At 40.7% G+C, this 13,300-nt stretch overlaps 1 protein-coding gene across 17 annotated transcripts in view; it reads left to right on the top strand.

Moving 5' to 3' along the window:
- The window catches only part of DST (dystonin), a 497,869-nt gene that overhangs the window by 351,522 nt on the left and 133,047 nt on the right, over positions 1-13,300 (top strand). For 13 of the 17 annotated variants that reach the window (XM_029242504.1, XM_029242501.1, XM_029242518.1 and 10 more), the window contains 8 exons: positions 282-5,738; positions 5,859-6,008; positions 6,149-6,364; positions 6,538-6,687; positions 8,070-8,303; positions 9,516-9,668; positions 11,743-11,976; positions 12,652-12,918. In XM_029242504.1, coding sequence (XP_029098337.1) covers positions 282-5,738; positions 5,859-6,008; positions 6,149-6,364; positions 6,538-6,687; positions 8,070-8,303; positions 9,516-9,668; positions 11,743-11,976; positions 12,652-12,918 — 6,861 coding nt within the window. The remainder of the gene's footprint in view (positions 1-281; positions 5,739-5,858; positions 6,009-6,148; positions 6,365-6,537; positions 6,688-8,069; positions 8,304-9,515; positions 9,669-11,742; positions 11,977-12,651; positions 12,919-13,300) is intronic. The other 4 variants (XM_029242516.1, XM_029242515.1, XM_029242517.1 and 1 more) reach the window with 2 other exon arrangements.

The following is a 13,300-nucleotide window of genomic DNA, read 5'->3' as shown; positions in this document are numbered from 1 at the left end:
TCCTGTGTCCTCACTAACCTTCTTAATGTACACGATATGAAGTTTTCAGTTCACAGATGCATGTCGTTTTCAAAGCTTTATCACATCCTGTGCTCTCGAATAGATCACTGACATAGATCACTTGTGCATTTGAGCTGCTTAACACTCACAGCCTTGCCGCGTCTTGGTAAGTAGAGGATTTTTATGTCGAAGTGTCCTTTTTATAAGAAAATGCAAACTAAGTTTCATGACGCTCTGCCCACCCTCGTGTCACTGACTGAGACTTCATGCTTTCCTTTCAGCTGGATAAAGTCATCGCAGGCACCATTGATCAGGGCACGGGAGAAGTCCTTTCTGTCTTTCAGGCCGTGTTAAGAGGCCTCATTGATTATGACACGGGGATCCGATTGCTTGAGACCCAGCTCATGATTTCTGGGCTTGTTTCACCAGAATTAAGAACATGCTTTGACCTCAAAGATGCCCAAAATCATGGCCTTATTGATGAGCAAGTTCTTAGCCAACTCCGAGAACTCAGTGAAACGAAGGAGATTATTTCTGCTGTGTCGTCCACCACGGTTCCAGTTCTGGATGCTCTGGCTGAAGGTGTGATCTCAGAACCCATGGCCATCAGAGTTCTTGAGATCCTGCTTTCCACGGGCTCTCTCGTTATTCCGGCCACAGGAGAACAGCTGACACTGCAGAAGGCTTTCCAGCAGCACCTGGTTTCCTCTGCCTTATTTTCTAAAATCCTGGAACGGCAGAATCTGTGTAAAGATCTTATCGACCCCTCCACCTCTGAGAAGGTGTCTTTAATAGATATAATGCAAAGAAGTATTTTACAGGAAAACACAGGGGTGCGGCTTCTGCCTGTGAGGCCACAAGAAGGAGGCAGGATAACGTTAAAATGTGGGAGAAACTTAAGCATTTTAAGGGCAGCTCATGAAGGCCTCATAGACCGTGAGACCATGTTCAGGTTACTGGGTGCGCAGCTGCTTTCAGGAGGTCTGATCCATTCCAAGTCTGGTCAGAGAATGACTATAGAAGAAGCCGTGGCAGAGGGGGTGATGGACAGAGACACTGCCAACAGTATCCTCACCTACCAGGTGGAAACAGGCGGAATCATCCAATGCAACCCCGCCAAGCGTTTAACTGTTGATGAGGCAGTCCAATGTGATCTGATAACGTCCAGCAGTGCCCTTCTGGTCCTCGAGGCTCAGCGAGGCTACGTGGGCCTCATCTGGCCTCACTCTGGGGAGATATTCCCTACATCTTCTTCCCTGCAGCAGGAGTTGATTACCAATGAATTGGCGTCTAAGATCCTGAACGGCAGGCAGAAAATCGCTGCTCTTTACATTCCAGAAACATCTCAAGTCATTGGTTTGGACGTTGCCATGCAACTCGGAATCATAGATAATCACACAGCATCGATTTTAAAAAGTATAACGCTGCCCGATAAAATGCCAGATTTGGGAGATTTCGAAGCTTGTGAAAATTTCAGAAGATGGCTCTCTTTTTGTAAATTCCAGCCATCCATGGTCCATGATTACAGGCAAGAAGAAGATGTTTTTGATGGAGAAGAGCCAGTGGTGACTCAGAGCTCAGAACAAACTAAAAAATTATTCCTGTCTTATTTGATGATAAATAGCTATATGGATGCAAACACAGGGCAGAGGCTTTTGCTGTACGATGGAGGCTTGAATGACGCTGTTCAGATGCTCCTGGAAGGCTGTGGTGCAGAAATTGATGAGAACACGCCTGTAAAAGAATGTCTTGATGTCATAAGACTCCCTGGTGTATTTCTGAATAATGCTGCAAGTAAAGAAACGAGTGAAAGTACAGCTACACCAGGTAGTTTTGATAAATGTCATTGCAGAGAACCTAAACGTAAAGGAACCTCTGAAAATGCCATAGATGAAGAGTTTCAGGAACTGGGAACTAACGTTACCAGGAGTGAATTTCGCCAGTCAGAAAACGTGGCAGATATACTGGCAACTGATTATAAAGTTAAGGATTCATCCAGCCTGTGTGTTCCTAGTTTGATACCACATTTAACAGAGCCTGGACTTGCTGAAGTTAGCCTGCTCAGACAAGACTCTGAAAACAGACTTGAAAATGGTGAAGATCAAAGCCAAATAGAAACAAAGGAACATGCAGATGAATGTAGTCATTCTAAAAACCTTCAAAACTTTGCAAGTGATTTGATAAGTCCTATAGTAAAATCAAAAACTAGTAGAATCTGTGATTTGAATGAAACGGTGAATGAAGATAATATTAGCAGGGATTCAAGTCTCTTGGACTATTCCCCTAGACTGAGTGCCTTGTTAAGTCATGATAAACTGAGGACCAGTCAGGGAAGTTTTCATGATGTACACACTGCAGAGAACAATGGAAATAAATGTGAAGCCTTTACATTGCCATTCAGTGACCAAACCATGTTATCGGGTCAAAGAATAAGAGAAAAATTTCAAGACCAGTTTCTGGGAATTGCAGCTATCAACATCAGTTTACAGGGAGAAAACACTGTACAAAAATCTTTCAGTATTGGTTATAGTAATCCTCAGGTACAAGATCAGAATGATGAAAAAATGCTTGCTGCTTCTCATCAGGAACCCGAAGACGAGCAAAGTGAGTCCACGGTGGAAGGGTCCTCCTGTGCCCTGCCCCTGAGGGGTGGTAGTCATCACATCAACATGGCTCACATTCATACCCCATCATTTGAAGGGGCTGTCAGCGCCAGTGCTGGTGACTATGAAACATCACTGCTGGGTGATCAGCAGAGCGACACAGAAACAGATACAGACAGCGATGCTGACTTTTATGACACGCCCTTGTTTGAAGATGATGACCATGATTCCCTGCCTCTGGAAGGTGATGACCATGGTTGTCTGCAGCCCAAGGACTATGACACGCTGCCAGAGGAAGATGACTGGGCCGCTCCTCCTGGAGAGGCTTTTTATGATGTTTTTAAAGAGGATGAACATTCTTTGGGGACCCAAGGGGGACTGGTTGATAGCTTAGGTGTGAGGGGAGAAGCACAGTCTCTGCAGGATTTTCTCATAGTTGCTGAGAAAGCAGAATTCGATTCTGGTGAAAGAATCCACTTAAATTCAGTTGCCTCCTATGAGGTGAATGGACGGTTGATGGAAATTGTATCAGAACGGGACAGCACAGATGACCTTGAAGGTGATGAGTCTGACTCATTGACTGACCATGAAATTGTAGGAAGAAAAGAGAGCTTCAGGACTCCATTAAATTCTGAGGATGCTGGCTGTTGGAGAGGGAGAGAAGAGTATGTAACTGGGCAAGAATTAAAATCTGATCCCGATCGTTTAGATTCTGTGCAAAATGAAGAAAGTTATGGGGACTCTGAGTGTGACAGTAATGATCAGGACGACGATGATGACGATGGTGGTGGTGATACCAAAGAAGAAGGAGCAGGAGGTGAGGATGGAAAGCCCATGTGCCAGGACGAGGCTGAGGGTGTGGATGTCCCCGTGTGTGTCACCACTGCACCCAAACCGGGAAACAGCCATGCAAGTCAAAGTAGCAATAAAACTATTCTCCCGGATCAAAAGCACCATCATAGTTCTTTGGAAAAACAGCAAAGTGTAAATGTTTTGCAGCCAGAATCAAGTAGTAAAAGTAGCTTGGTTCCTGAAAGAAGTAACCTTCCAGAATATGCGACTGAGGTTGTTCGAAAAAGCAAAGATCTGTTGAATCATGAGATGGTCCTTAAGGATAAATTGCTGTCTGTCATGAAAGACACTGAATCGGAAAACGCTTTAAGCCCTGTTGGTGTTTTACATAATACTAGTGTCGGTTCAACTTCCGAGCTAGCGGATAATCTAAAGAACACAGGGGTTAAGTTGATTCAAGGGCCAGAATCTATGGACTCTGTGAAAGGTGGAAATCCATATTATGAGAATGTGACACTTCAGGGTGACTCATCTTCTGATAAAGACATTTGTTCTGAGCCCAGTTTAATAGTAAAACCTGCGGAGGAAAGCCATTTGTCATCCAGAGTCTCTGTAACTGACCAAGATCCTCAAGGCAATGGAAAAGATCTAATTAAAAGGAGAGCTGACAAAAACAATATACTAATAGAAGATGAAACATTGGTTCATAAAATGTGTGCAGGTAAAGGAGAAGTGCTTATAGAAGGTCCTGTAGAAGATAATAAATGTCTCAGACTTTTGCCCAGTAAAAGTACAAGGGAGAGTCTTGATTTAGTTAATAGTCTGTTTCCGTTCCCACACATCACACACAGTGAAGGACATAATCAGGAAGGAAGCCTTAAAAAAGCAGCAGTAGCCCTTAAAGATGAACCAAAGAATCTGCCAACAATAGTTAGCAAAAGTCCCGTTCAATTTGAGAATCATGAAGAAATATTCGATTCCTCAGTTTCCCAAGTGATCACTGATGACATGACTTCAGACATGACCTTGTCTGAAAGGAATACAAGGATTGAGAAAGATTCAACCACCGATGGACCTGAAAAAGAGCTTGATCTGTTTACTTATTTAAAACACTGTGCTAAAAATGTGAAAGCAAAAGACATACTGAAACCAAATGAAGATACCCCAAGCTGTATTCTAGTAGCTTCCCCTCCCAGGAATGAGCACGTGCAATTAGGAGTTAATAATGTAAAAGAAAAGGCAGCTCTTGCCCAAGAAGACTTACCTCCAAAGGAGATGGTCCAACAGAAGGATCTTCCTACTAAAGAAAGTGTCTCAGAAGGAGGATCAGAAATTCCTGAGTTCACACCAGAAGGAGATGAAAGCACACCTTCAGTCTTCCCTCTTATAGATGCAGAGGGCTTTGGGAAACATACGGATTTTGTGCAGTCAGAACTCTGTGCAGATGGAATAAGAAATAACTCCAGTAACACTTTAAACACTGACTGCTCATCCTTAGAAATTAACAGTGAGAAAGGAGTAATTGAGCAACAGGCACGAAAAGAACCAGCCTCATCTCCAGGAGTCCAGGAAAACGAGGTTCAGATTCCTGAGTTATCTCAGGTCTCCATTGAAGATGTCGAGGACATCTTAAAAGGTAGATTGAAAGAAGGTCATATGAATCCTCAAGAGCTTGGAGAACCTTCAGCCTGTGCAGATACTAACATTTCAATTCAAAACTTAATTAAAAGAGTTAGCTCATCATCATTGGTAAGTGACGCATCTGGTGTGTCTGGCAACTCTAAAACCAGTGACTATGGTATTTCCCCCATGAATAACTCGCCAGAACTAAAAGCAGAGGGCAGAGAGGATCCGCTCTGTACTGCAAACCTCAAGTGTGAGCTGCTTCTCGATATACTTAAGCAAAATCAGTATAGCCAGAAAATTACAGGAGCATTTGAATTGATGAAAGAATTAACCCAGATGGAGTGTGATCTAGAGAAAAGAGGTAGGACATCTGAAGTTCTTCCTCTGCAACTTGAAAATGTTTTCTGCAAGCTGCTTGCTGATGGATATTCAGAGAAAGGAGGACAGGGTGGAGAATTGAATCAAAAATCATCTACAGCTTCTGAGATGACGGATGAAAAGCCACACATTCTTGATGATCATAACAGCAAGAGAGAAAAACCCCATTCCCTTAATTTACAAAATATGAAAGAAAATGGACCAGAAAACTCTCCTGTCTGTGCATCAGCATTGCCAAGAGGCGGGAGGCTGGAGGAGCTATGCGCTGAATCCCCAAACCGTTCGGATTGTATTTCAGGGTCAAAAGACATGGCTTCTGGAGACAGCTTGATGGAACAAGTAAGTAGACTTTACATTTTATAAGGAAGTAGCTTGCATTTGGGAATAATCCCATACATGTTATTTGCTTGAAAACCTGCACAAAGCCTATTGAATTAACATGTCCACATTTGTGTTTAGTTTTCCAATGAGCTACGGCAGTGTTTACAGCACAGATCGAAGATGTGCGAGTATTTGGCTTTGCTTCAAGATATGAGGCCTCCCTTAGGTAACCAGGAGTCTCTGGATAACAATCTAGAAGCTTTGAAGAACCAACTTCAACAGCTAGAGGTGAGAATTGTCTGCTGCCGGTTATGGAGGGTAGTCGGCTGATATTAATTTGGAAAATGAAAAAGAGCATTTTTATATTTTGAATATTAGTTATATTTGTGTTTCTCACTAGGCATATCTGGGATGTATATTTTTTGCAGACATTTGAATTGGGATTGGCTCCAATTGGTGTGATTTTAAGAAAAGACATGACGCTGGCAGAAGAGTTTTTAAAGTCTCTGCCAGGTGACTTCCCCAGGGGACAGCTCGAGGACCTGAGTGTAAGCCTCCAGAGTCTGCAGACGGCCTTCTCCTCCCTCCATGCCTTGTCTTCGGAAAGAATGAACCACATCATGCTGGCTATTGACTCCGAGATGGTAGGTACCAGACCGTCTCACGTTGAGTCAGAACTAGTGTTTGGGAGAAAACTGAGGGTTTGAAAATTTAGTCATAAGATGATAAACTGTTAAGCTCTTAACACAGGATCATTATTTGTAGGAATTTGAAATTTGGGGACAGACAGAAATGAACATGCAATTTTATTTTCTAGTCTAAACTAGCAGTTTCCCATGAAGAATTTCTGCACAAACTTCAGTTGTTCTCACGTTGGATATCAGAGATGAGCACATCTGTGAAGGATGTGGAGGTCATGATGGTTCAAGATACTGGACACGTAAAGCAAAGCTTGGAGTTTCTCAAGGCAAGTGTCAAAGTCAATAAGACCAAGTACATCAGAAAACCTGTGGATTGAATGTAACAAAGGTTTAGAAAAAATGTGACTTTGCTGAAGCTATAAAGGATTATTTCCTTTTTCTCTAAGAGGTGTTTGTTCACAGTTGACTCAGCTATAAAATAATCACAACCTTACAGATGTCATTCTGATGAGGTCCCTGCAGACTTTATAAAACTCTTACTACCACTGCATGTTGAGGTTGGTATTTGTGTATTTATGTATGTATCAGTCACATAAAGACAACCATTTAATTCAGTCCTGTAGCTGCTTCATGGTATTAATCATTTCTGTCATGCCTTTCTTCCCCAAGTTCTTAATGTGAACAGCATCCCTCATGAATGGCGGGCAGTGACACTCCTGGCCTGCGAGTCAGAAAACTGAAATTCTGGCCTACTGGATTTATGCTTTAAATTCCCATGGTCTCGTGTATGTGCTGCCACAATTACATGGATATTATAAATATTAGCAAGGAATATATTTTTAACATCTTTATTGGAGTATAATTGCTTTACATTGTTGTGTTAGTTTCTGCTTTATAACAAAGTGAATCAGCTATATGTATACATATATCCCCATATCTCCTCCCTCTTGTGTCTCCCTCCCACCCTCCCTATCCCACCCCACTAGGTGGTCACAAAGCGCCGAGCTGATCTCCCTGTGCTATGTGGCTGCTTCCCGCTAGCTATCTATTTTACGTTTGGTAGTGTGTATATGTCCATGCCGCTCTCTCACTTCATCCCAGCTTACCCTTCCCCCTCCCTGTGTCCTCAAGTCCATTCTCTACATCTGCATCTTTATTTCTGTCCTGCCCCTAGGTTCTTCAGAACCGTTTTTTTTTTAGATTCCATATATATGTGTTAGCATACGGTATTTGTCTTTCTCTTCCTGACTTACTTCACTCTGTATGACAGACTCTAGGTCCATCCACCTCATTAGAAATAACTCAATTTCATTTCTTTTTATGGCTGAGTAATATTCCATTGTATATATGTGCCACATCTTCTTTATCCATTCAGTATTTTAATGTTGTTTCCCTTCAATGTGCTAAATGTACACAAGTTAGATCTTTACCTTTTGGCGGAGTTACATTTCAAGTAACTCTGCCAGACAAGGTTAGTATATTCTGAGAGGGATTGTTTTTTAATGTATTAATGACCATAGTATTGAAATAATTTCATCACTACCATTCAGTACGAATGAATGGCTTGACTCAGTGAATTGTGAAAAAATGTCAATAAAAGCTTGAATCCCTGATAGAAGAAGCATATTTATAATAAATGTTATTGTTAATAAAAACTTTCTATTGTGGCTTAACTCGCTGTTGGTAACTCATACTACTTTTTTCACAGAATGTGTTAAAAGACCTTGGACACACCAAAACGCAGCTGGAGACCACTGCCTTTGACGTGCAGTTCTTCATCTCTGAACATGCACAAGATCTGTCTCCCACCCAAAGCAGACAACTGCTGAGGCTCTTAAATACAACTCAGAAGGGTTTCCTTGACGTGCAGGAATCAGTAACTACCCAGGTGGAACATTTAGAGGCTCAGTTACAGCTAGAACAAGATCTCGATCGTCAGAAGGTCCGCCTCTCTTTGCGGAGTGGGAATTCTTGGTATTTAGGTCTTCAGTGTGAAACCTGTAATGTAAACCCCAGGGGTTGTGGATAAGAGAAGACAGGAGAGATTTTCTGGACTGGCAATGAGTGAACAGGGTATAATATAGCGATCCTACAATATATAAAAGTACTGTGTGCCATAAGAAGGCTATAATTAGTTGCTTTTAATTTTCATGACCTCCCTCAAACTACTGTTTTCAGAGGAGAGTTTTGATTTTTTTTCCAGGAGGAAGAAATGTGGATGCATTGAGAAATTTCTGGGGATAAATTGATGAACATGTGGATAGAGAAGGTTAAGGGTATCTTTTCCCTTTGGGAGGTGGGTGGGCATGGCAGGGTAGGGCCAGGCTCTGGAGCCAGGCTGCCTGAGTTTACACCCCATTTATACCACTCACTTGCTGTGGGACCCAGGGCAAGTCACTGAACCAGTTTTCTCATTGGGAAATTGGAAATCGTAGCAGTGCTTGCCCGGTAGTATTGTGGGCACCGATGAAAGAAAGAATTTAAAACCCTCAGGACCTTGCCTGGCATGTGTCAGGCTCCTAGTCAACGTGATCTATGGCTATAGAATAAATAACTAGTATGTATATAAAAGGAAAACAAAAGATGCAAGTAATGGCTGAATTAATCTCTTAGGGTGATTTAACGAATTATATTGAGGTGGTCCATCCAATAGCAATAATGAGCAGAGGTGGGGATGGAATTAGCCACAGTGATTAAGGAGAGATATTGCGTGCAAGGCTCCTTTGATCACTTCTGGAAGCACAAGCACGGTCTCCAGCACGGTAACCTGTTTACACGTATCGAATATTTTAACAGACAAATCACGACTAACTTCTGTTTTGATATCCTTTTGCAGAATTAATTGTGTGTGTCGCAGGTTTCAAGAGCTTCAGAAAGTGGGATGTTTCTTCCTGTCGGTCAGAAGCTCCATCTCTTACACATATGCGTGGCCAGTGTTCTGTTGAGCTGTCAAAACGGGATCTCCTTCCTTGTACATGAGACATGCTCTCACTTTCTGTGTACCTTGCTCAGTGTGTACCCCACTGCTATCATGTTTACAGCATACTTAGGAGAGCTTACATAGAGGAAACTTGCAAAATGTGTTCTCGTAAAGAGCTATGACAGTAGTGAGTTGGTGGCCACATTCACGAGGCTTTGCTTTTGCTCCCTTCAGATGGTGGAGGAGCGTCAGCAGGAGTACAGAGAGAAACTCCAGGGCATCTGTGACCTCCTCACCCAAACCGAGAACCGCCTCATTGGTCATCAGGAAGCCTTCATGATTGGAGATGGCACGGCTGAGTTAAAGAAGTACCAGTCCAAGCAGGAGGTAGAATCTAGCTTTGCATTAGTGGGTTGAGTTGATGTTAAGACTGATTACAAGTATTTGGAAAGCAGTTCAGGTTATTGGAAAGTAGTCATCATTTTAGCTTTTCGGAGGCAAGGTGTACCCAAGACGCCCCCAGACCTGAGCTTGAAACTTTATACTAAGAGTCATACGTCCAGCTCCAACAAGCCAGGTAATTTTCCTGGCTTTTTTTTTTTAGTGAGACATCGAGTGGAGGCGATATAAAGGAGATCTGATAGTGGAAATACCTTGTGTGATGAGTTAGAATTTGGATCTGTTGAAGCCCAACTCACTTGCAAATCAGGAGACACAGCCATGAGTTTGGGTTCTTTTTCTCTCTTAGCCCCATCCTATTCCTTTCATTGTTCTCTGGAATTTGTTTTTTTTTTTTCACTGAAGGAACAAACAATAATGACAGATAAAGTTTTATTTTGGTGCCAGGAGAAAGAACATTCTCATTGTAACGAATCATCCAGTCCCAGACTACACATTGTCAGCTTTGTACCTTAGTCTCTCTGGGCCTCACTGCCTTTGCTCAAACTTCCACTGCCATGTTATTGTCAGACTCAAATAGATACTTTATGTAAAGTGACCAGCACAGTTAATGTCATATAGTAGTGGCTCAGTAAAGAGTGTCTCTTTCTTTATTAAAAAATATTTATTTATTTTAAAGTATAGTTGATTTACAATATTATATTAGTTTCAGATATACAACACAGTGATTCAACATTTAATATTGGGTTGGCCGAAAAGTTCGTTCGGATTTTCCTGTAACATCTTACGGAAAGACCAGAACGAACTTTTTGGCCAACACAATAGATGATACACCATTTAAAATTATTCTAACATATTGGCTTCATTCTCTGTGCTGTACAATATATCCTTGCATTTTTTGTATTCTATACATAGCATTCGTGGATTAGAAGAATTGATATTGTTAAAATGTGCATACCACTCAAAGAAATCTACAGATTCATTGTGATCCCTATCAAAATACCCATGACATGTTTCACAGAACTAGAACAAATAATCCTAAAATTTATATGGAACCACAAAAGACCCCAAATAGCCAAAGCAACTTTGAGAAAGAACAAAGCTAGAGTTATCATACTCCTGGATTTCAAGCCATCCTACAATGCTATAGTAATAAAACAGTATGGTACTGGCACAAAAACAGACACAGAGATCAATGGAACAGGATAAATAGCCCAGAGATAAACTCACACAGCTATGGTCACTTAATCTACAGCACAGGAGGCAAAAATATGCAATGGGGAAAAGACAGTCTCTTCACTAAGTGGTGCTTGGAAAACTGGACAGTATCTCTTTCAATTCAAATACTTCCTAGAAAAATTTGGGGAGGCTTAAAATAAAACTATGGAGAAAAACAATATGAAGAGTTAAACATAGTACTCTATAGAGAATGAAAGTGTAAAGGAGGAAAAATTACATAGAGAACTCTAGACGAAGGAAAGCTGTAACTGTTGAGGAGAGATCTTACTCTGAGCTTCCTAGCAGCTAGGGCAAAGAAGCAAACATTTTATTTTATAGAGCTCTGGTATTTAGAAGAAGTCATCATCTCAGTATAGAAATTACATTAGGAATAATTTAGCTCATAACTTTGAGAACTATTTGTTTTTATCCTGAGCAGCAGATATATGTTAAAATTAAATGTTTAAAAACAGAACATATAATATTACCATGTATTTAAAAGCTTTTATAAATGTACTCACATAATGTAAAAAAATCTGGTGTGTGCAAATATGTATAGATTACATTTGTAAATACTTAATTGTTTTCAGTGTTTTACAAACCACATCCATTTGTTAAACTTGCAAATCTCATACCTTTCTTTAATGTTCTCTGAGGTTTCAAATTATATTAAATATTGTGATTTAAATAAACCAACTCAAATTAACAGAGTATTGAATATGCTTTAACAACCTGTATGTGCTAGATTCTTCTCTGCCCCCCCACCCTGTTTTAGAATTACAATTGTGGAAGAATTAAATAAGTAGTAATTTACTAAGATTTTATTTTGCTTTTATGTTATAAGGAATTACAGAAAGATATGCAAGGAAGTGCACAGGCATTGGCAGAAATAGTGAAAAACACAGAGAACTTCTTAAAAGAGAGTGGTGAAAAACTGTCACAAGAAGATAAGGCTCTGATTGAACAGAAACTTAACGAAGCTAAGATAAAGTGTGAACAGCTTAATTTAAAGGCAGAACAGTCGAAAAAAGAGCTGGATAAAGTTGTGACGACAGCAATCAAGGAAGAAACGGAAAAGGTCCTTATTCAAACATGTGGTACCCTGTTCCTACGGCTTTGTTGAAAATGATGAGTGTAACAGCGCCTTGATTTATTACGTGGTATCAGGTGGTCGTAAGTGATGATTAGCACCAGAGACTAGAATTCTGGGTTTTCATGTAGGCAATTGACCAAATACTACAAAGTTTGAAGAATTGGCTTTGTTGAACTTTAAAAAAAAAATTTTATCGAGGTATAGTTGATGTGCAATATTATATGTGTCAGGTGCACAACATAGTGATTCATAATTCTTAAAGGTTATACTCCATTTAGAGTTATTATAAAATATTGGCTATCTTCCCTGGGTTGTACAGTATATCTTAGTAGCTTATTTATTTTATACATAATAGATTGTAGGCTTTGTTAAACTTTTAAAAACAATTTAAGTGGGATTGTCAGGTTTTCTACTTGTGAAATGTGTGAGGTCCATTAAGTACAGTTAAAACTTTGGAATGTGTTTTTAAGAACAGTGGAAACTTCAGGGTAACTGCCTGTCGCTGTAAGGCTTAATTTCAGTGTGTTCAGTTTTCATTGTGGGTCTGGTTTAATTTCCCTACTCTGATTTTCAATGATCTAAGTATTTGCTTTTGGAAAGTCTTAACACTCTTGCCTTGGCCCACATTCAAGGTTGTCTATTGTGACCTTTCCTGCCCAGGTTGCAGCTGTAAAGCAGCTGGAAGAGAGCAAAACCAAAATCGAAAACCTTTTAGACTGGTTGGCAAATGTTGACAGAGACTCAGGAAGGGCAGGGATGGAACAGAAACAGGTCATTGAACAGAACGGGACTCATATTCAAGAGGGTGACGGCAAGTCGGTGATGGGAGAAGAGGATGAAGTTAATGGTAACCTGTTGGATGTGGATGTTGATGGGCACGTAGCGACCACCAAGGAGAACCTGAACCAGCAGTACCAGAAGATGAAGGTGAGTGGTTTTAAACAGATGATCTTGTTAAAGTCTATTTTCAGGTCTGTAAAGACAGGAAGCACTTAGCACGTGAGTTATCTTTTCAAACCTCAGGGACCCTTGAGAGTAAAGTCCTTGTTTTAGGGTCATCAGTATGTCCATGTAAGTTATGGTGAGAATTCTAAGCAAGTGAAAAACAGTGGGAAATACATCATTGGATGTGGTGTTCTTCTCCGTGAAGCAGAGTTGTAAGGAATTAATAGAAATAACAATAATAGCTAATGTTCGTAAAGCAGTGACAGTGGACCAGGCACTCTTCAGAGCTCTTCCCATCGTGACTCATTACTGTGTTCATTTAGTTCTCCCCACCACTCTGTCAAATGAGAATATCATTATTATG

Source organism: Monodon monoceros, unplaced genomic scaffold (assembly GCF_005190385.1).
Source record: "Monodon monoceros isolate NGI ecotype Baffin Bay Population unplaced genomic scaffold, NGI_Narwhal_1 Super_Scaffold_3, whole genome shotgun sequence".
Taxonomy (NCBI): domain Eukaryota; kingdom Metazoa; phylum Chordata; class Mammalia; order Artiodactyla; family Monodontidae; genus Monodon; species Monodon monoceros.
The sequence above is the reverse complement of the archived record's forward strand: the minus strand, read 5'-3'. Positions and strand labels throughout refer to the sequence as shown.